This window comes from Protopterus annectens, chromosome 7.part0 (assembly GCF_019279795.1).
Source record: "Protopterus annectens isolate FY-2018-M chromosome 7.part0, PAN1.0, whole genome shotgun sequence".
Lineage (NCBI taxonomy): Eukaryota > Metazoa > Chordata > Ceratodontiformes > Protopteridae > Protopterus > Protopterus annectens.
The window spans coordinates 483304326-483329148 of record NC_056739.1 but is presented as its reverse complement, the minus strand read 5'-3'; the positions used below and the strand labels follow the sequence as shown (position 1 = coordinate 483329148).

The following is a 24823-nucleotide window of genomic DNA, read 5'->3' as shown; positions in this document are numbered from 1 at the left end:
TTAAACAGGATAAAAAAAAAATAGGACCAAAATCAGAAAGGGAAATTCTCAAAGAAAACTCTGTCCAAAGTAAATAGGCAATTAAGAGGGGTAATTGGGTCAAGCAAAGCCAATTTTGAAGTTTAGATAGCATCCCAGGTGAAAGATAACCATAAGGTCTTCTACAGCTATGTCAGACAACTCAAAGGCAGCAGCATACAGCAATGTGCTGAACTGGCGGTTAATGGTGCCACCACATTCAAAACTTGGTGACATAGCAAATCTGTTAGTGGACAAATTCAGTCTCAACTTTAACCCCACCCATCCCCCAACCACCCCAACAATACCCTCAAACATAACCCTCCAAATATAACAAGGGAGCAAGTACTAGCTGCACTTAAAGCCAGGAATTTGGCCTAAATGGGCCCCATTACTATCCCAGGATGCCACATGAGTAGTCTAAAATACGACTTATCAGGGTCTTTGGAGTCATTATTTAACTATATTCTCATAACATGCTTTGAGCCACATGAATGGTGGACTGCAACAACTATCCCCCTCCACAAACAGGACCTTCAACAGATCCCAGAAATTACAGACCCTTTAGTCTGACTAGTCTTATTTGCAAACCCATGGAAATCATCAACAGGGGCACACAAGACCTCCAGTCACTGGATCCACCCCAGTCTGGCTTTGTCAAAGGAAGGTCAGTCATATTTAATGAATCTAGTGGATGCTGAAAAGGACATTAAGCAACAGATGAAGGGAAAACACTGCATAATATGCTTATCTAGATCTGGCTAAAGCACTGGATACAATACCACACTCTGACATTGTGAAATGTGGAGAACTAGGTACAACTCCCTTTGTAACCCACCAGATAGCTAGCTGGCTCACTGATAGGACCCCGCAGTTTAGAATCTGTGAGGCCACATCCACAAAGTTGCCAGACCCCCAGTGAGTCCCCCAGGGCACTGTGCTAGGCCTACTCCTCTTTGGCATTTACTCTCAGATGTCAATGTCAAAGTCTTCTGGCTAAAAAAAGTTCCCAGACAATTGAAAATGGAACAATCACTGTATCCCCACCCCATGATGAAAACACCCATCAGGAAGGTCTAACACAGGCAAGTGAAAAATCTCTCTGCTGGAGGCCTTTGTTTCCTATAGCTCTCCCAAATCATCTTCACTAGAATGTCTTCTGCCTTTCTGCACCTGTGCTCAAACCATCATAAATCTGTTCCCTTTGAACTTTTCTGCAATTAGAACTACTTTGGCTTCTGCTCTTATGCCCTCATTTGTTCTCAGACACTTCACTTCCAAAACCTCCAACTTTCACATCTGCTCTGCCTTTACTTTCCAGGTTTCTGCATTATGTAGTACTGGTCACACCACTATTGTGTGCACCTTACTTTTCAGCTTCTTTGGCATTCTTCTGTTATATACTACACCAGACACTATGCCACTTGGCTGCAGCCCCTCTGATTCTAGCTCTGACCTCTTCATTCAGACTTCCAGTCTCTTCAACCACCCCTCCAAGATACTAGAAGCTATAACCTGTCCCACCATCTTCCTTCTATCTCAATTCTCAGCTTCTTCCGATTGCCCCAATTTGGTGCTATTACCACTGTCCTATATGTACTTAGTTTCATCCTGTGTGCCTTCAGTTTTGCATTCCAGTCACCCATCCTTTGCTGAAGTTCTTGCTCACAGTCTACCTGCAATGCCACATTGTCTGCATACAGCAATTCTGTTGATCTGTCCCCTCTGATCTGTTTGCTAATGTAGTCCATCATCAGTATGAACAGCAGTGGGCTAAGTGCTGAACCCTGGTGCACCAGCCACTCCCATTGGAAAACCCTCTTTGTGACCGAATACTGTTCTGCTCGAGTCAGTGGGTCCTTTTACATAGCCTGCACTAATTCTACCAACACTGGATCACCACAATATGGCCTAAATAAGCTTTCTTGGGATCTTGTCATATACTTTTCTCCACGTGTAGGAATGCCCAGATGGACTCCTTCCTCATTTCTAGCTTCTTCTCAACTATGTCTCACTGCAAACATTGAGTCAGTTCTGTTTCATTCTGATCTGAATCCAAACTGTTCATCTTCCATCTAACTTTCTACTACTCTGCATATCCATTTATCTCACTCTGCAGGCCTACTCCTCTTTGGCATCTATGGGACAGACAGCTGAAATAAATGAACACAGCAGTGAACCCTAAATGTGTACTGACACTGTGTTAGGAATACTTGCACGCAGGATGCATTTAACTTTCACCTCTGGAAGACTTTCTCCCACATAACCTGAGGATGTTTGGGACGGAGTTCAAATGGACAATGCTGAAGGCCTCAACATCTGACATGGAAGGAAGGGAGCTATGGTGAGACAAAACTCTGACTCAAGAGAAGCAATGCATTCTGACTATGGAAAAGTGAATCAACTGTGTGTTCCTGTACAAGAATGGGATCATGGGAGTTTGCCAGGAACGTTTAACCTGTTCTGTGTACATTAAGTTATGAAAGTGTACCACAGAATGTCTTGTGGAAGGGTTCTACCACAGCACAGGAACTCATAGCTGCTGTAATTGAACGTTTACGTATTTGTAATGCAAGTTACATCCATATTCCCAATGTGGTATCAAAACAAATTTAGAGTGGGTGATTTGACAGTACCAAAAGTGTGTCTTGTCCTTGTCCATAATTTATATGGACTATCAAAGCATATACCTGGTCAGGGTAGTAAACAGTTTGTTAAAGTAAGGGTTGCTTATCTGTTGTCTGCAAATGATAATGATCTCTTGGTATCACATTATGATCATCACTGGTGTGCACTTGAGTGGTCTGCTGTTCAAAGTACAGCAGACAGGATGAGAGTACCACATGTAAGGTATGGAATATGGTTCTTCCTTGCAAAACACTGGCTGTCTGTGCAGGGGACAGGGAAATTACCACCTCAAATGGAGGACTTTATTTTGAGGTATTGTTCAAGTATAAATGTAAAGCAATGACCATCACTAAACTGATATAATGGTGGCAGTACTGTACTGTAGTAGTGAATTGAAAAGGAAAACCTATGATCAAGTACCAACCCCACAGATGGTCAAATTCTGGGTAGTGACTTAAAGGATGAGATCATGGAGACTGATGAATGGGAATATAATTCCAGTGGCTGCTACCAACTTGTGTCATGGCAATGCCGTTAAATATGCATCACTAGCACTAACTCAATATATAGAGCTGCCTTAATGTATAGTAACTCTATACAGCTCAGCAGGCTCTGTGGAGTAGAGGGATAAAGTCTTTACTATGACCAAGGTGGAAGAGGCATCAGCTTGCTCAGTTCCTCCAAGGTAGAGATAGAAGGATGCGCACAGACATGGCCAATTTGCAAGGCTTAGTTGTGATACAGGGGCAGCATCAAGAACTACCGCTGCTGCAGAGAAACAGTTGGAGATGTAGGCGAGTGTTACTCATCATAGAATGCCTACCTAAAAATATGAATCTGTACATCAATGGAAAATAGTGCTTAAGCAAGAAATTCCCTGCAAGCTGCAGTAATACAGCACCTTGTCTGAGCTAGTATTTTTAGTGCATGACCGCTCATATTCCTTAACATGCACATGGGGGATTTGACCACACCATGAGCAGAAGCTCTCCCCACAACTGAGTGCTCTCAGCATGGCCATACTGAGGGGAGCATCATGGTTTAAGGACAAGATATGGGAACTGGTAATTACAGGAGCCAAATGTCAGTAACATGACTGTCAACATCTTCTGGTCCCAAATAAGCTTTACACTGTAAAGTTGCAGATCAGTTATAATCAATAGTTCCCCACGATTACACCGTTAAACATAGGCTCTTGTCTTCCAGTGTTATCTTAATTGAAACCTCTATCAAATTATTTTGCACAGAAAAGGCATACCGTAGGAGATACAAGAGTTTTTCAATGCAAATATTTCCATCCTTTCTTTAAAGAAACAATGCTACCAGCATGCAAAAAACAAAGATAAAATCCACTCTTATAATAAACCAACTGTTTAGTATCGCTGGCTTAAACAATCACCATTCAAAAGACTGAAATCAGAAGATGTTATACCAGTTCATTCAATATACAACTCCTTACACTAATAAACCACGTTACAAGCATTTGAAATTGAACAAAACTCTACTTGAAACAAAGAAAATTAAATAATGCATTTTGAAAAAAATACATTTATAAAACATCTTCACACTTGCCTTTATTACCAAATAAATGAGTTTAAACAGATGGTATACACAACACGATTATGACCTCTCAATGCCAGTAGCTGAAGATGTACCTGTTTTTTAGCTACCTTCTTTAATTACAAAGAAACTAAAAACAGCAGTTGCACAATTTGTCATGCAATGGGTCATCTAGCACAAACTCTGTCCAGAAATGCAGTCCACTTGCACACATTTCTAAAGCAAATAAAAAAAGTCTCTTTATATAAACAGTCCCAAGGCAGCATTTACTTTCGTCAATTTGAATGCAAGGTTCCCTGCTATAACAGTGATATACTTCCTGGGAAAGGAGTCCCAATAAAGTAACACATTTTCCTGTGATAGTATTTCAAGATGCAGTAAGACTTAAACAGTGCAAATGTATGCACATATGAAAAGCCAGCTTCACTTTTAGAGTTCTGCTGCACTTCTACTGAAAGTGATGCACAATTTTACTTGCACCACTTTTCGTGAAAAAAAGTGAAAGAAATGAACTTTCTAAGAAAGGTTGCTGTTCATTCTTAGTGACAGTATAATGATCTCAGAATACAGGAAGTTTTAGTCTGGGTTGACAATTGTCAGGTGAAATTTTCAGACTGGGATCGTACCATTATGTGTATACCACACATGAACAAGGGAAGGAAGCCTTGGGGCAAATACACAGAAGGTCTCTCACGTCATTTAGGGAATCTGACAGAAGAAGCTGAAGACTGTTGCTGAGGAAAGCCACGTCTGGTCTCTCCCAATTATCTTACTGTCTTTGCAACACTCACCTTGAATAAACAGTTTGAAAAATGGATGGATTGACAACAGTATTAAGTATTCAAGAAGTATGACCATCACTATGTCACTGATTGGACATTACCAAATAAAACACTACATTTTCTTCAGGTTACTTAGAAAAGACCTCTTTTTGGCCCACAATCCAATAACTACACCCCCCCCATTAATTTTGCCTGAACATATAGACAGTAGACCCAAAAACAAATTAGGGGAAATTAACACTAAACCAAATATCAGTTATAAAAAAAAGTGCGACAGACACTAAGATTTCTTTTGAGATTACGAATAAAAGTTCCTTTATACGCTCAATGGTTAGTTTACTTCAAACCTACTTCAAAAACCTAAGCACATGAAGGGAAGTGGAGAATATCAGTGCAGGGCTATGGCAATCAAAGTCATAAAGGCCAGTAGGTAATCTTCTTTCGGCTTTTCCCGGTTAGGGGTCGCCACAGCAGAACTCTGATCCGCTAATGATTGGCAGTAGATTTTTACGGTGCCGAGGTGCCAGGCCGATGTCCAACCTTCAACGAAGGCACGCCCAATCCACACGTTTTTCGAACGCCAGTTGACCGCGGGGAGAACATGCAGACTCCACACAGAAGGCGCTCCAGCAAAGAATCGAACAGGAGAACCTCTTGCTGTGAGGCGACAAAGCTACCGCTGCACCACCACAGCTTCTAAAGGCCAGTAGGTAATAACTCTAGTAAAGCCTATTAACTATGTCCAAGTAATCTGACTGCTTCACATACAGAGCAGAGTAATAGTATATTATATGGCTCCAAGTTTTCCATCCTCCAGTACTTATTTACAGGCAGCTTCACAGGAGTGCTTCTACATTTTGTTGTTCTTACTCCATTCTGAGAAAAACTGGTAACAAAAAAAGTGTTGAGACAGGAACAAAAAAAAGCCTTGCAAGGAAGGTACATTAAGTGTGCTCTATAGGGAAATAAGACATTTTCAAAAGTCTTCCATACAGCCCTTAAAGCCTGCTTCAGATTTAGAGGCATATGCAAAGCAATACTGAGAGTAGAATATGGAAAATCCCTGCTTTCTAAGCACACATCACAAGTTTTGTCCTTTATGAAACCTATGAACCTATTACTTTCCCAATGAAATGGAGATGACTATTGCATCCTAAGTTCTTGGAGTGAGGATGGGGAATGGAGAAATAAGACAAAGGAAGACATCATACCCTAGAGATAAAGTTAAATGGAACCCTTGCAAAAATGTTTGTGTCTTAAGCTCCTAGACATTCCCAAAAGGAGGGAAAGGGACCTATTACTTCTGGGATGGCATCAATGTCAAGACACAGCTATGTAACAATGTATTTGACAGCCTCAGCAGCAGCTTTTCTATTACATACCCATGAAAGGGGCAACAGAATGGAGACTTAAGAGGGACTGCTACTGCTATAAACAGTGGGACTTCTGACAGTACTAATGAATCCTATTTCTGTTGTCAGAGTATCACTGCAGACTCATCAATACAGATTCTTCTGAACTCTGACAAGTCCAATTATATGTGGGGAATGTCAATGACAATACTAGTCCATCATTACCCAATCAGAGAAGAAAGGTGGTACATGGGAATGAAGTCAACATGGTCAAGTCTAATAAAGGGAGTGATGACAACTGAGGAAAAGGAACCCCAATGCGAAGCCTTCAAAAATTTATGGTGATGTCAATATTGCCCATAAGAGAACAAAGCTAATTTATTCTTACTCTACAGCCTACTGCAGGGTCTTCTGAAATCCTTATTGGGTAATTTATGAAGAACCACACCATACCTCACAACCTTAGTGGAACAATTCTGGACAAACTCAAAAGTAAAGGGGGAATAAATGCTCAAAATTAGGAACAGATTTTAAATACTGGATCACAGATTTTGTCACAGCATGCATTTTTAGAAGGATATGAAGTCTGACCTCCAATGTCCATCATTACACACTAATTCCTCCGCTATTTAGAAAAAAAACAGATATTTTGATGAACAGACCAAAATATGATGCAAAAACTTGGATATTCTGCAAAATTCTGGGCAGTTGAAAATTATGATCTACAGAGAAGGAAGAGGTCCATAACACTGACTGGTCCAGAAGCAAATTGTGTATCTGACAACATCCATCTTGTTTGTATAAGCTTGCAGCAGCAGCAACACGAGCAAAACTGGCTGTACTTTCATAAACTACACTTAAAAATTGTCGCACCTAAACCTGAAAAAAAAAAACATACTTGGGGCAATGTACAGTGAAAAACCATACCATGTTCTACTTGACTAGGTGTTAGGGAAATTTGACAGGAAACCATGGAAGTGCTTTCTCTATGGGTCTTCCCAACAATACAGATGTCAGACATTTAAACAGAAGACACTCCAATAAGTTATGTCCCAGAATCTCCCTCTACTGACAAGAGGGAGTCACAATCTGATGTAATGGTTTGCAGAGACAAATCTGAAGAAAACTGCAGTTACAGCTGCACTTTCCTGAATTGTTTTACTCTTTTGTATTGGATTGAAACTCATGACAACTTAATCTTCACAGGCAAAATTACCAAACAGTATTAACACTAGGGTGAAATTAAGAGTTCCTCACCGTGTCACAGATGAATCTGCAGTCTCTTCTTGCCTCTCAGTGTCACCCTCTTCGTCTTCCTCTTCATCACTGCTCTCAATTTCATCACTAGATGAAGAGTAGTCCATCACTTTGGCTGGGGGTCTTGGTACATCATCATTGCGCTCTTTGCCAAACAAAGTAAAATCCTTTCATCAAAAACAAAGAAAATCAGCTGATTCATTTGGCAACAAAGTTAGAATTTCTAATCTAACTTTTGAGACAGTCAAATTAAGAGACGCAAGGTAGCTTAAAACACATTAATACCCTTCTTATCACAGTTAAAAGAAAAAAACTTTTTTTTTAAAACACACCTGTTAACCAAGTAAGCCCAGTGAACTCTAGTGTCCCCTTTCAGTTTGAGTTGCTTAGAGTTGCACAGTAGGCAAATGGAGAAGAAATCACAACTTGTACCCTTCAATACACAAAGCAGCGGATTAACAGATTGCAGCCTTAATCCTCTGTGCTGAGAACACACACACCTACAAAAAGGCAACTGACTGGTTATAAAAATCAGAAGACTACGCAGAGGGAGACAGCGAGCAAAACTATTTGCACCTCAAAAGTCCTAGCTGTGAGTGTTACCTTCATATCAGAGTCAATGAGCCCCGGTACGCAACAGGCATCTAAAAGTAACTACTTAAACCCTTTTAAATCAAAGGAGTTCTCATCCTCCCAAAAAGTACGAACATACTAGGCAAATGATCACAGGGACTATAATATGCTTAGCCATATATACCTTTAAGCACACAAACTTGAAAGCTCTTGACATCCTTTTCAAGCACTTAATACTAAATACTGTGCACAACATGGGTAAGCATGCAAAATCACATCTCCTGTATTTTCTTGTCTTTCCTGTGGACAAAAATGACCGGAGGGACAAATTAGGAATGTTGCAGGTTTCTGCTTTACAAATCCTACACCAATTCCTCAACACTGTGCTAGAAAAAGTGAAGCAGACTATATGGTTCTTAATACAAGATGAGACAGATCCTGGATATCGTAAGCTGCATCTAAATTGCTGTTAAGACTACCTGATCCAGAAGGCCAGAGATGTAAATAAATAGGAAAGGCTTGCACTTTCTCAACTGCCAAGTAGTCTGCAATGTCAAGGGTATTTACTGTGCGTCTGTGCACTCAGACAGTGCACACAATTCACATACATGATACACACGTCACCTATACCAGCACTTCCTGAAACGGAACATCCCAGATGTCAGCCTGTTGGTAGGGGTGCACTCCTGCTAGACTGACCTATGCTTAAAGACTAGGCCACATAATATAACTTTGTGCTGAAGTGATGCTGGTTACGACTCAGACACAACCTTCAGAGTACGTATGAAATGTCCTAGAACACATCCCATGCTGAAACCTGAAAAAACATAGTGGAACTGGTATTCAGACTAAGAAAGGAATCCTTCTGATGTTTAGGCACCTCTAAAGAAGCAGGAAAGTTAGTCTGGACATATGCAAGAAGATATACGGTGTATCGGTACCATTTAAAATGTCAGGACTATCTTTATTCTTAATTGACAGGTTTAGTCCCTGCTACCCTAGTGGCCACTTTTCAGGGGAGACTAAGTTGGATTTTATACTGCTACAGGAACCGTGGCCAAGGCAGTGAGGAACATCTTATCACAGCCTCAGATTGCAATACTTATCACAAAAATATTAACTGGATGATAGAAGTATTCAGAAGAGCAGAAAAACAAACTGGGTACGTATGAAAATAAATTTTGAGAAGAGTAAAGACTTTGGAGAGGGTTAAAGTTGGGAGTATATTTCAATCATAAAAACAGAAATCTGGGTATAATTTTCAGGAGTTACAAGGATAAGTACAATGGAAAGTGTGTTTAAATGAAATACAGGATGTTAAGTTATGGAAGAGTTAAGTTTTAAGAATGTGTACTTATAGTTATGAGTAAGTCAAGATAGATTATTGCCTTGTTCATGTGAATTAGATAAATATAATTGTGAAGTTTTTGAGTAAGGGAATTTTATACAAGGCTGAGGAAGGGGGAATAAATAAAGAATAGTTGTATAAAATTAACCTTTGGGATTCCCCGCCTTGGTGAGCTGAACATCCAACCAGTATACAAAACACTTTTGCTACTGCATGGTACACGTGTGATGTTGCACATAGCAAGGCAGGCAGTGTAGGCCATAAAGGTGACATCGGCATATACCATTCCTCAGAACTGAATGCCCCAGTCAGAACACCATTCCAAGGATATGAGGTATATCATATCATCCAGCAAACAGCAAGGACCAAGAAAGTGGGAGGGTGGGACAGAATGAAAAACAGCAAAACTAGTAGTCAGTCACAATGATTTCCCAAAATTATGAAATCCAGGGTAGTGTTTCAAAGCAATAAGCCTTTATTAGTCACTGACAAGCGAGTCTCAGTAACAAAAAACAGAAATACTATAAAATATTAAATATATCAGCTTTTATACACTTAAAAGTGTGAAAAATATATGTATTGTTTACTTTTAACAATAGAAACAGGGCCGTAAAAGTGCATTTAACAGCACCAAGTACCCACCGCCACACAATAGTACTGAGTAGATCAAACTAAATCCTAGTTGAGGAAAACACTACCTATCTATTTTGCAACCCACATTCCAAAATCAGGTATTAAGACAAGCATAACATACATATAAACAGACTGATTTTTAACTAAAACTGCTTTCAGCTAACTAATGCAATAAAGCCTCCATCAGGTCTGTGACGAACTAAAATCATATACATAGGTAGATAACTAAAGAGAGCTAACTAGATAGAAACAAGAAAAAAACAACGCTATCTAACCATAAACATTATCTAATTATTACATTGTAAAATATAAATATATATTTGTGCAATACTATCTAATAAGCATCCATACATAGATATATATATATACATTCACACACACACACACACACACACACACGTGTGTGCGCGAGCGCGCATAAAAACAAAGATATTTACAGCTCAAAAATGTCAATGCTTTGCAGTTGAGAGGAGAAAATACACCTATCATGACAGTTTTCATGTTTACAGCCCCCAAAAACGTTTAGACAATGAAAACCAGTAGAAAAACTACACAAAAATTCAGAACACAGAGGACGAAGTAAACAAGTAATGTATAAAAGTGTGCAGGTGCATGCATGAGTGGGCATGAGCATGCACCAGTGCTAAATGCGGTAATTATACCAAAACTTTATGGTAATAGTGTCAAGAAAAAATGCGTTTTGAATAGAACATTTAAATCTCTGGTGTGATGCAACAGTGTACTAAATTTCATTTTTATTTGTCCCCCCCCCCCCTCAACACTCCTTTTTTGTACATTTTTGTTTTTTTCTATTGTTTCCTCGACACGTCAGTCGGTCAAGTTAGCACTAGACAGATTTCTGTTCATTTTTAGGGTGGGATAGAATACTGCAACATGGAAAACAAGGGCATCTATGGTTATGGTAAGACTTTACACAACTATTCTATGTCCTTCTACTTCTATGCTGCAGTATTCTTAACCTTTGGGAGAGTACCAAAGCTCATGGAAAGGAAAATGAGAATGAACCAGAGGAGGTTTCCATGAAAACATGCAAGATTGCTCTAGCAAGGCCCGTTCTGGACCTGGAAATAGCATCCAGTTCGTAATGTTTGGGGAAGGTATGGACAGAAGACCATGTGCTGGCTTCCAAAACAAATGCAGTGTCCAGACCTTTGAAGAAAGCCCCTGAAGAGGCTACTGCTCTCGTGGAGTGACCAATCACAGAGTAAGGGAGTGTCTTCACAAAGGAGAGACATTTAAGAAATAGCCCTAGAGATCCAAGTAGAAATAGACTTAAGACAGGTTTTCCCAGCGCCCAGGGGTGGAAGGAAACAAACAGTTGCTCAGTTTTCCTAATAGGTTTGGTTTTCTCCAGATAAAAATGGAGTTGTTTTGTGCACATCCAAGGAATGATATACCCTTTTTCACTAGGGTTTTCAGGGTTAGGAAAAAGGTGGGCAGATAAACTGATTGGCTTAGGGACAGGTCAGTAACCACCTTGGGCATAAAGGAAGGGTTAGTAGAGAGAGACCCCTTGTCCTAGTGGAAAATGAGAAAAGGTTGGCAAGCCATAAGGGCTTGGATTTCACAGACTCTTCTACTGGAAGTGATGGCTACTAACAGGATTGTTTTCCAAGTACAAAATTTTAAGAAAGCTGATGCTGCAGGCTCAAAAGGAGCCTAACAGCTCTTCCAGGACAAAATTTAGATCTCAGGGAGGAGGAATATGTTTCCTGAGAGGTCTAATGTGAAGGCGCCTTTGACAAAGAGCTCAATTTCCAACCTAGAAGCTAGAGGAGAAGATAAAGGCAGAAATGGCTGACAGATGGGCTTTAACAGACGAGTAGGCCAACCCAGCCTTAAGTATCTCACACTAACAGGAAAGAATCACTGGAATGTCCACTGAAAATGGATCTAGGTCTATCACCAGACAGAGAACCTCTTCCATTCGGATAAATAGGATCTCCTAGTGTTGGGTTTCCTGGCCTCCTGCAGGACTAGAAGCACATCCTCAAAAAGGTGTTTGAAAGGGATCAAAAGCCTTTCACCCACAGAGTTAGATTCATGGAAGTCAGTTGTGGATGGATAAGGCACCTTATTTTTGTGCGAGGAAATCCGCCCTGTGGGGTAAAACTTGTGATGACTGCCCTTGACTAAATGCAGAAGAGGGAAAGTACAGTTGTGTACACTTACCATAAATGTAGATGTTTGAGTGTCTTCACTGTTGCAGTCATGACTGTAGGGTTCTCCCCTGCCGGCAGGCAGTCCTCGGTTGGCCAGAATCCCAAAGTCTGGGTCCGGCGTCGGCTATTCAACCATGCTCCCTGACGTCAGAGCGCCAGGAGTACAAAGCTGACAGCCGACGCCATGTTCTCCAGTTTTTCTTGCCCCAGATGTCAGGAGTCCCAAAATGAGAATGGTCCCATATCCTTTGCAAATACACATCAGAAGAATGGTGAAAAAAGGAACCACACAAAAGTAAAAATAAGAGGGGACAGGAGGGAGGGAATCCCAGACTGCAACAGTGAAGACACTCGAACATCTACATTTATGGTAAGTGTACACAACTGTACTATGTTCTTCGTGTTTCACTGTTGCAGTCATGACTGTAGGGTAGAATCCCAAAGCAGAACGAAAGGGAGGTGGTCATAAAGTAGAAGGGGCGGCTAAAAGGCCCTGCAAGACTGCAGAAGCAAAGCCTGCCCTAGACTTAGAGTAGAGAGGTAGATTGTAGTGCTTTGAAAAAGTATGCACTGAACTCCAAGTTGCAGCTTCCAAAATGTCTTTGGTAGGAACTCCCCTGAGGAAGGCAGCAGAAGTGGCAGCAGCTCTGGTGGAATGAGTCCGTATACTCCCTGGGATTTGCTTTCCATGGTGTGAATAACAAAATCTGATTCCATGAGCAATCCATTTAGAAATGGTCTGTTTTGAAATGGCTTTACCTTGGGAACTTGAAGCATAAGAAACAAGCAATTGCTCTGATTTTCTGATGTTCTTGGTTCTGTCCAGGTAAAAACGTAGTTGTCTGTGTACATCCAAGGAATGTAAGATCCTTTCACCTTTATTTTGAGGAGTGGGGAAAAAAGTTTACAAGTGGATAGTTTGATTTAAAGCCACTTTGGAAACCACCTTACGTAGGATTAGTCCTCAAAGACACCCTGTCTTGATGAAAAATAATATAAGGTTCCACAGCCATAAGAGCTTGCAACTCTGAAACTCTCCTGGCAGAGGTAAGGGCTTACAGGATGGCTGTTTTCCAAGATAAAAAACTTGATGTCAGAAGAGGCAGCAGGCTCAAAAGGAAGTAAGGTGAGCTTTTCCAAAACATAGTTGATATCCCAAGCAGGAATGGGAGGGGATCTAGGAGGTCTTAAGTTCTTAGCTCCTCTGAGAAACTGTCTCATGAGCTGGTTGGAAAAGATTGGAGGGTCTGTATTATAATGAGCGGAAATAGCAGAGGCATGTATTTTAATGGAAGAGAAAGAGAGACCCTTATGTAAGAGATCTGTCAGGTAAAGTAAAATCAAAGGAATGTTAGGAAGTAGAGGATCAGAATCCTGAGCCTGCATCCAGGAACAAAACATTTTCCATTTTCCTGCATAAGATTTTCTACTGCTAGGACGTCTGGCTTCTAAAATGACATCCATAACCTGCTTGGGTAGGAGAGAAGGAATCAAAGGCCCTGGATTAACCAGTTTGCCAGGCTGAGAGTGCTGACATGGGAGTGGTAGAACCTGACCCTGATGTTGGGACAGAAGGTTCGGAGTCTGTGGTAAGACCCAAGGGGGCTCCAGACACAGGTTTTTCAGAGTAGGGTACCAAAACTGTCGAGGCCAATTTGGGGCCAACAATGTTTGATCTTTAATACCCGTGGAAGAAGAGGAAGAGGCGGAAAGGCATATCCCGAGAGGTTTCTCCAACTGAATGATAGTGCATCCACTTTCCAAGCTTGTTCGTGGAAAGTCCTGGTGCAAAAATTCTGTAGTTGATGATTGAGATGGGATGCAAAGAGGTCTATGTGAGGACATCCCCAGACTGCTGTTATCATCCTGAATATTTTGGTGTCCAGCATCCACTCGTGTGGATCCGAAAGGTTTCTGCTCAGACTGTCTGCCAGGAAGTTTTGCTTCCCTGGTAGAAACTGAGCTTGAAGGTCCAGATTGCAAGCTAGAGCTCTGTTCCATAGATCCATGGCTAGTCTGCAAAGGGGGTAGGAATGAGATCCCCCTTGCTTGTTTATGTACCACATAACTGTGGTGTTGTCTGTCCATATCAGTAGTTGTCCTGGTTGTAGAAGATCCCTGAAGGCCATTAGAGCTTTCTGAACGGCTAACATTTCCTTTAAATTGATATGCAGGTGCTTCTGATCCTTTGTCCAAAGGCCCTGCAGACAGTTGCCCTGAAAATGGGCTCCCCATGCATAATCTGAGGCATCCATGGTTAGAATCTGAGCGGCAGGAGGCAGACAGAAGGGTTTCCCTTTGTTTAGAGTACATGCCTTGGACCACCAAAGGAATTCCTTTTGAAGACAAGGCAGGACGGAGATCAGTATGTCTAAACTGTGGCAATGCTGAAACCATACACTTTTCAGGTACCACTGTATTTTCCTCATGTGTTGTCTTGCATATGGTACGAGAAGGATGCAGGAGGCCATGTAACCCAAAGCCTGCAGGAATCTCCTTGCAGATAGCGGAGTTAAAGTTGCCAAGGGTTTGAAAGTTGAAGCCAGCTGAAACTGTTTTTCGTATGTCAGAAATGCCATCTGTGTTGTTGTGTTTAAAGAAGCGTCCAGAAAAGTTATATGTTGTGAGGGTGTCAAATTTGACTTTTTTATGTTTACAGTGAATCCCAGGAACTTGAAGAGATCCTGAACAAACTGTAGATGCTGGAGTAAGACCTCCTTGCTGTCTGCCTGAATAAGACAGTCTTCCAGATAAGGGTAAATTTGAATTCCCCTGAGTCTGCAGTAAGCTACTACTGGAGCCAGGCATTTGGTGAAGACCCTGGGCGCAGTAGACAATCCAAAGGGCAGCGCAGAGAATTGAAAGTGCCTCGATCCGGCCTTGAACCCGAGGTATTTTCTGCGTTCCTGCCTGATGGGAATGTGTAAATATGCCTCCTTTAAATCCAAAGTTACCATCCATGCATTTTTGGACAGCATTGGAAGTAGCTGCTGTAGAGTAAGCATCTTGAATTTTGGAATCTCTAGAAAGGTGTTCAAGACTGACAGATCCAGAATGGGTCTCCATGAATTTTGCTTCCTGGGGACTAGAAAGAGCCTTGAGTAAAAACTTTGTCCCATCTCTGAAAGTGGAACTAGTTCTATGGCTTCCATAGCCAAAAGAGCTTCCACCTGGTTTAAGGCCTCTGTCCATTGATGTTTTGGAAGGTCTGGCCATCCGCTTGGCCTTGGTAGGGTATGAAAATGGAATTTGCAACCTCTTGAAACCACATCCAGAACCCACTTGGCTTGGGTTATACGAGTCCAATTTCGATGAAAAAGAGAAAGTTTTCCTCCAAGAGGGGCTTCCAGGCAAGAAGTTCCTGCAGCCCAACAGAGGGAGTCATTGAGTCTGTTTCCTATGAGTTTGTGACCTGTCCTCTCCTCCTCTAGGGGTGGAAGCAGTCCACTGTCTTGGTCTATAAGAGGCTTGTGTTTGAGGCCTTCCTCGGGAGCATCTGTATCTACCCCTCTGAGGCCTGTCTGAATTGGGAAAGGACCAATTTTTTGTAGGCTAATTCCTGCTAAATATGGGTGGCTGTACTTGTAGGAAATCTTTAACTGTTTGCATGGATTTTGCCTTGTCCTCCATCTTTTTAATCACCTCTTCAGCTTTTGATCCAAACAAAACATTATGCTGAACAGGAGCATCCAATAATTTAGCTTTTACTTGTTCTGGCAAATTTTGTTCCTTTAACCATGCATGCCTTCTAATTACGGTGCCAGAGGCAGCAGCCCTACAAGAAGCCTCCAAGGTATCAAATCCACAGTGTAAACCATGTTTCCCAACTTGTTCAGTGGCATGCATTAAGTCATGTAATTCCTTATCATCTGCACAGGCAGAAATGGAAGTAAGCTTTTGTTTTAAAACAGACAAGAGAAATTGCTGGTATTTCAACATATGAAACGGACAGTTTAAAGCCCTAATAGATAAAGTAGCAGAAGTGTACACTTTTTTGCCCCATCTTTCTAAAGATCTAGAATCCTTCTCAGTGGGAATGGGATTTTTAGCAGAAGCGGCCTTAACTCCCTTAGGACCCTGAGAAATGGTTTCAGGGTCAGCAGTAGGGTTCTTGTATAAAAACTGGTGGGAATCAGGAACCCTGTAATATCTATCAGGCTTAACAGGAGCAGGAGGAAAAGAGTTAGGGGTGAAGTTAGCCTCCGAAAAAGCATCATCCACAATTTCCAAAACAGGAGGAATAGCCAGGGGTCTATGTTGGGGAAGAAGATAAAAATCCCTTAGTCTTTCCTTAGATTCCGAATACTCCTGTCCTTCCCAGTGGAAATGTTCCCTCATTTCATGCAAAGTTTCCCCAAAAGAGAAATCCTCGGGGGGAGAAGCTGAAGGAATGGATTCCTCAGCATCAGAATCCTCATAAGGAGGGAAAGAATATTCCTGGTCAGAAGAAGAAACTGAAGAAACAAAAGCCTGATCAGAGGAATCATAATACACTTCCTGCCTTGGCCTTTTATCTGGAGGGGGATGTGAACCCCTGATCATAGTAAGTAAATCCTCCACCATCTTAAGTAACTGTTTCTGTGACTTGGGAGCCAGTTCAGAAGAGGCCTGTGTTGCAGTCTTTGAATTGGAAAGAGTCTTTGCCTTTATTAGAAGCTGAGTAGGCCTGAAAACCCCTTCGGAAGCCGGTACCTGCACAGCGGCTCCAGACCCATCCGAAGGAGCATTGTCCGAAGGTCCTGCAATAGAAATATTCAAAGGCCTAGTTGGCTCCTTGTGGGAGTCCGTTTCGGCCATCGGTTCTGAAATGGCCGACGACAGGGGCTGCAAAAGCGCCTCACTGACGACGACCGAACCTGAAGCTGGCTCCGCTTGTGCGATATCGTCAGATTTGGACCTCGGAGGCCTGTCTTTGTTCTTGCGTCGTTTGTGAACTCAGGTAGCTGGAACCGTATCAGACGACATTTTGTAATTAAAACGCCTACCGAAGAAATGAAATGCAAAATTGTACCTTCGTTTAATTGTACGTTGACTGAATCTAGCACAAAACCGACAGCTACGTCGTGGTCAGGGCCTAAGCAAGGAATACAGTAAGAATGAAAATCCTTATGAGGTATTTGCTTCCCACATGAAATACAATTAACTTTTTCTGACATCGGACTGGAGCAAGAAAAAGTTTCCCCAACGGGGTACTTAGCTTTGAGTGGAGAAGAAAGTCTTCGGACTGAAGTTTTTCAGAAAAGATTGTCAGGAGTCAGCTGACCGGCACTTGCGAACTGCTATCACCGCACGGCAAGAAAGACTAGAGAACATGGCGTCAGCTGTCAGCTTTGTACTCCTGGTGCTCTGACGTCAGGGAGCATGGTTGAACAGCCGACGCCGGACCCAGACTTTGGGATTCTGGCCGACCGAGGACTGCCTGCAGGCAGGGGAGAACCCTACAGTCATGACTGCAACAGTGAAACACGATGAACATCCAGTGCGGTCTTGGTCAAAAGGGAGTCACCAGCAAGATTTTTGTCTTGTCCTGATGTATCTTCCGGTCTATATTATAAAGTCAAACAACCAGAGGACACCTAAATGTTGAAGCTGCACTTCACCGAAATTCCAAATTGGTAGGCAAACGACGGACACCACATTAAAATAAACACTTAAGTGGGGGGCTTCGCACCCCCCCAACTAAATATACAAACTCTAAGATTGCACTACAGTCAGGAAAAGGGCAGATGTATCATAATGGACAACCGATTCCTTTCCCTTGGAAAGAAATAAATTTGGCCATTTGATGAAGTCCAGCTTCGACATTTAGGTGTTATTGAAAGGTAAGTCGACATTTTGGTAGGTCGACTTTATAATATAGACCCATATCTTCAGCAGAACCTTTTGGGTGAGTGAGAAGCAGGGGAATGCATAAAGAAACATCCCCTTCCATGAGAAGGATAGGGTATCCACCTTCCATACCAGAGGGTCTGCAGCTCTGGCACAAAACTTTGGAAGTTGTCTGCTCATGGGGGATGCAAACAGGTCTATATGAGGAGTACCCCACCAGTGTAGTATATCCAGACATCCCTGTGAAGCATCCATTCATGGGCGTGTGTCATGGACCTGCTAAGTGTGTCCATCATCACGTTTTGTACTGACGGAATATAAACTGCTTGCACTGAAACCTTCACTTGAGAAGCCATCTCCCAGGCTTGAAGGGTCAGCCTGCAAAGCAGGTCAGACTTGGTGCCCCCGGTTTGTTCACATACTATAGAATTGCAGTGTTGTCTTTGAATATCTTCAGGGGTCCTGGGAGTAGGGAGGAGAGAAAGGCTTGAAGTGCCAGGATCAAAGCCCTCATTTCTTTTACATTCATATGTTGCTTCTAGATTGATGGAGATCAAAGACCCTAGACTTTTAGTTGACCCAAAGTGCTCCCCACCCCAAGTCTGGGGCATCTTTGTAGAGTTCCTGAACTGGGGCTGGCTGGAAGCCCTGGATTCAGTTAAATCTGCTGAATCCATCACTGAATTTCTCTTTATACAAGGGAGAATTGGGAGCAAGAATTCCAGGGGATGGGCAAGCTGGCTCCAAAGTGTTTTGAAAAATTACTGGATTTCCCGCATGTGAAGTCTGGCTTGGGATAGCATGGGAATCAATGATGGCATGCTCCCTGACAGAGACTGACGTTAAGGGGAGGAGGTTGTGAAAGTAGTTGAGCAGAGTTTCTGCTTTTTGAGGAAGGATGACAGCCATCATCTCATCTATTCTTAGTCTGCATCCTAGGAAAATCTGATCCTAGGAAGGATTGAAAAAGGACTTGTTGGAGTTTATGGTGAACCCCAGGCCATGAAGCAGGGAAATAGTGAAGGCTAGGTTTTCTTTTAGAGTATCTGGGTGGGCTGCTTGAATTAGCAGGTCATCCAGGTAAGGGTAGATCAGTACTCTTTGGAGCCTGCAGAAGGCAATGACAGGAGCTAGGCATTTTGTGAATACCATTGGTGCAGTAGACAGTCCAAAGGGCAAAGCACAGAACTGAAAATGATAGAAAGCAACAGAAAAGCGTAAAAACTTCTTGTATTGTGGATGAATGGGGATTTGCAAGTATACATCCTTGATGTTCAGAGCAACTAGAAAGGCCTGGGGGAGCTGGAGAGGTAAGAGAGTTTGCAGAGAAAGCATGGAAAAAGTTGGTACTTTGAGTAAAAGGTTGAAATGTGAGACATCTAGAATTGGTCTCCAAGGACCCTCTTTTCTGGGAACTAGGAACATTCTTGAGTAAAACCCGCTTCCTTTTTGTAGGGGCAGAACTTCTTGAATAGTTCCTTGATTTAGCAAGTCCTGTAGGATTTGTGGCAACAGATGAATCTGATCCCGAGGAGGTTGTGGAATGCCCATGAAAAGAGGGGACAGATTTCCATACCATGTAATAGCCATTTTGGATAACAGAAAGGACCCAATGGTCATTGGAGATGCTTGTTCAAGAGGGAAGAGGAAAAATATAGGCACTGGGAAAGGGGGACATTAGAGAGATTTTCCAGACAGTCAGACTACCTGGCCTGTCTTAAAAGGTGGACTTTTGGGCAGGAGATTGCTGTGGTTTGAAGATCCCTGTCTACGAGCCCCAAACTGCATTGTTTCCTTCTGACAAACTGTCTTGGAAGGGTTACTTCTGTGGTATTTAGGGACTAGACACACAAACAGGTGTTTCAGTTCCTTAAGCTCTTTCCCTTTCTCATGCAGGGATTTGAACAGGGCTGCAGCTTCAGCACCAAAAAGGGCATCATTGTCCAGAGATGCATCCATAACTTTAACCTTATTATCTTCAAGCAAAGGCTGGAGTCGCAGCCATGAATACCTCCCAAGTACAAAACCTGAAGCTGCTGACCTTGCTGACACCTCAGCTGTATCATAACTCCATTTAATAAACTGTAAGCAACTGGGCTGAGGCGGACAGTAGATAGGGCAAGCTGCACACCTTGGCTAGAGCATCAGCAATATCTGATACCAGATTAGAAGCTTGATGAAGCAAGAAAGGGACATTTTAACATGTGGGTCTAGTAGTTAATGGCTCTGAAACCCAGGGCAGAGGAGGTATACACTTTTTTCCTTAAGCTTTCCATCATTTTACTATCCTTGAGAAAGACAAAAACACAGGTACCAGATGAACAGCTCGGTCTTCATCTCAGAGCCAATAGTATGCATAAAAAGTCGAACTGCCACAGTAGAAGGAAAATTCTTTACTGCAAGGACAAAGTGAGCGCTTTCACGACCTTCCAGGTCGCTTCATCAGACTTAATAAAACTTCCCATGCCTTCCTTGATATATATAAACTTTCAAAGTGACCAATCAGTTACGACAATTAAATATTTATATCAGACTCATTTAAAAATAGTAGAACAAAACAAACAGACATAAAACTGTTAAAAACAGTATGCAAGTTCAAATGTGAATGCCTATAGAACCATGTAGAAGGGAATTAGTGCTTTAAGGCTCTTGCCTTTAAAAATGGTTTCAAAGAAACAGTCTCATTAATACCTGGGGTGTTTGTCTGCATTTAGTTGCAGAATCCATTTTTGCTCAGCTTCTACTGTTGTATTTCTAATGTCACCCCCCCCCTCTGATATTTTCTTCCAGAACTTCTAAAACTATTTTTTTTTTTTTAAACATGGTGCATCCCTTCAGCTTCTACATTTTTAACTAGGGCACTACTCTCCTTTTTGTTTACTATGTCCCTCATATGTTCTAAAATGCGTTCTTTGAGCATTCTATTAGTCGTGCCCACATTAAAAAAAACTTTACAATATTGGCAAAAACTAAGATAGACTATATTTCTAGTCCTGCAGTCTGAAAAGAAATTGAATTGAATTCTAAACTTTTGCTGTGGATGGACAAAAGTGCTACATGAGAAAATGTACTTACAGGCTCTGCAGTTCCTGCACATATATGTCCCTATCCTATCTGATGCGTTCATTGACTTGTGTGTTTGGGTTTTATAACATAGCTGTCTTTTAAGTGATTTTTTGTTTGTAAATGAGAAGTGAGGTCCAGAGTCTATGACACATTTAAGTTCTTCAGTGGCTAACAATATGTTCCAGTCCTTCCTAAATATATCACAAAATTGATGGACATTATTTGCATATGTAATGGGGAACGTGAGTTTCTCATCCCTGGAGTTCTTTTCAGGTTTATCTCTTCTAGTTTGTTCTGAGAAGTAAGGTCTGCCCATCCCTTGACGTTCTTGACATCCTTCTATGGTGGTGTCTACTTCTGTCTGGTTATATCGTCTATCAAGTAATTCTCCTCTTAACACTTCCACAGACCTCCCCAACTCATCATTTTTACTACGTAATCTTGAAGCTCTCAGGAACTGCCCTTTCATAACGTTTTTGCTAACGTGTCTTGGATGCATGCTGCTTATGTAATATGGAATTCTTTCTACATGGTTTTCTATACAGGCTAGTAGCCATCTGCCCCATTTCTGACTTTTTCTCTAGAACATCAAGGAATTCTATCTGTTCATTTGAGTATTTACAGGTAAATTTTAAAAATGGTGTAGTTGTATGTAGGTACTCTAAGAATCTACCCAGCATCGCTATTGAGTTTTCCCATAGAAAAAAACAGGTCGTCTACAAAATGTGCATACCACAGAACATATTTGCTAAATTAATTTCCCTGTAGTAGAAATGTTTCTTCCCAATGACTAAAGTTAGGTTGGTGTAGCTGTTTGTACAAGCTGTGCCCATAGCTACACCAACCTTTTGTAGGTAAAAATCTTCTTTAAAGACAAAACATTATTGTCCAAAATTATTTCAAGCAGACTGCATAACAGATTCACTTTATCTTTAGAGAAAGCACATTTAGAACATAGCAAGCTCCTAATGTTCTCTATTCACCACTGATTCGGAATCACTGTGAAAAGTGATGCAATATCTAAAGTTACAAGCAGATACTTTATCGAAATTGTCTTTCTATACAATGTTTGTCTTTCAATACTGTTCACACTTTTCAAGCACTGGATAAACATTATTCTCTACATACATTGACATGGCTTCTGTTGCCCAACCTCTACTAGACACTATGGGGTCTCATAGGTGGACATATGGTATCTTTATGTACCTTGGGAAGGCCATACATAACTGGAATGGTGGGAGTTTCTACATTAAGCTATTTAAATAAATCCTCTTATCAAATTTGTAGTCAGCAAGTCAAACAGCAAAACAGCAATCCTGTCTATAACACATTTTACTATATTTACTGAGATACAGGTATAGATTTCATGGTCATTCAGTAGTTTCATCATTTGCTGGATGTAAAATTCCATATCCATAATCACAATTCCACCTCCTTTATCTGCGGGTCTAATTTCCACTGAAGGCATTTACCTCAGGTCATATAAAGCATCAGATTCTTCTTTACTCAAGTTACAAAAAACAGCTCTTCTATCTGAATTAAATGCTTCCCTTATTTGCTGCTCACATACTGACACATGGGCTTCTACCACTGGATGTAATATAGGTACAAAGGTACTGTTTTTTTTTTTTTTTTAAATTCACATCAGTCATCTGTTCTTTAAACATAGTTTTTAAAGTTAAGTTGCGACCAAATAACTTAAGTTCTTTAAGAATATCAACTAACACAGTTCTCTGGGCTGGAATAAATGACAGCCCTTTATTCAAAAGAGACATATGTACATCAGTTAGTGTTAAAGTTTAGAATTTAATTTAATTTCTATTCAGACTGTAGGACTAGAACTATAGTCTATCTTAGTTTTTGCCAATATTGTAAAGTTTTTTTATGTGGGCAAGACTCATAGAATGCTCAACGAACGCATTTTAGAAAATATGAGGGACATACTAAACAAAAAGAAGAGTAGTGTCCTAGCTAAACCTGTAGAAGCTGAAGGGATGCACCATGTTCTTAAATTTTTAGTTTTAGAAGTCCTGGAAGAAAATAGAGGATGACATTAGAAATAGAACAGAAGAAACTGAGCAAAAATGGATTCTGCAACTAAATGCAGACAAATCCCCAGGTATTAATGAAACTTTCTTTGAAACCATTTTTAAAGGCAAGAACCTTAAAGCACTAATTCCCTTCTACATGGTTCTATAGGCATTCACATTTGAACTTGCATACGTTTTTTTAACAGTTTTATGTCTACTTAGTTTTATGTCTACTTATTTTTTTCTACTCTTTTTAAATGAATTGAGTCCGATATAAATAATTAAAAACCACACCTTCCTTACTAGAGGCTTCAGTCCACCAGGAAAACTGCAATTAAATGTAAAACACTTGTAGTCCAAGAAAATGGCAGGTAGTTCCAGTGTAAAAAAAACTCTTTCTTTATTCAACCACAGACGTACAAGCACTTTCACAGATAACTTCTGCTTCTTCAGATAAAAATGTTTGTATCTGAAGAAGCAGAAGTTATCTATGAAAGCACTTGTACGTCTGTGGTTGAATAAAGAGGAGTTTTTTTTTTTCTACACTTGGACTACCTGCCATTTTTTGGACTACCAAGTGTTTTACAATAAATATTTAATTGTGTGACTTAACTGATTGGTCACTTTGAAAGTATATATATCAAGGAAGGCATGGGATGTTTTATTAAGTCTGATGAAGCGACCTGGAACATCGTGAAAGCGCTCACTTTGTCTTTGCAATAAAGAATTTTCCTTCTACTGTGGTAGTTCGACTTTTTATACATACTATTTTACTATCTTCCGACATATTAACTTCAGAAAACCACGAACCACTGAATTGCCAAAAGCGAAAAGCCACCAACCAGATTAGATATAAATTTATTATAAACAACGAACTTTAGACGTACAAAGTTTAAAAAGTAACAATCAAACTGCTTCGAATATAGAAACTTTAAAAATAACGATCAAGATAACTGCTTTCGTTTAAAAAGCTTTAAACTTCATCAGACAGTCGGTTTAATTGCATCACTTCCTTTTATAACTTCCTTTTTTTCAAAAAATCCCACTCACATGACTCATGCAATACACACATGCCTATTGATACTAAAATGACTGTTGGAAAATATTCTAACTTTCCTTAATGATCATATGGATGCAAATTCACATCTTGCATGAATACCAGAATTTATACTTGTACAAGAATTTACTAATATATGGAACAACTGATTACAAACTTATGGAATTAAAAAGTCTTAGATTAACGTACTAGCTATAACATTAAATATTATAAAATATTTTCTGTACTTAATTTTTATTAAAATTTCAACATTAACGGAAAATATTATAATATAAGCTTTCAACTTAATTTAAATAAAATTTAAAATTAGTTAAAAATAATCTTAATAAAATTAGCTTAAGAATGGTATCAGCCTATCTGAGAATATAAAGATCAATTAAAATAAACGAACATATATATATTAACTATTAAATGACTTAATAAATTATATATTAGTAAAAATTAAATAAATATTAAAAAGTATTTATTTATTATGTACATTAAAAGCATTTTCATACTTTCCATTTA

The 24823-nt window shown here is 40.5% G+C and overlaps 1 protein-coding gene across 1 annotated transcript in view; it reads right to left on the bottom strand.

Moving 5' to 3' along the window:
• MINK1 (misshapen like kinase 1) overlaps positions 1–24823 on the bottom strand; it is a 1658622-nt gene that overhangs the window by 332405 nt on the left and 1301394 nt on the right. The window contains exon 24 of the mRNA XM_044077078.1: positions 7598–7764. Within this exon, the coding sequence (XP_043933013.1) occupies positions 7598–7764 (167 nt within the window). The remainder of the gene's footprint in view (positions 1–7597; positions 7765–24823) is intronic.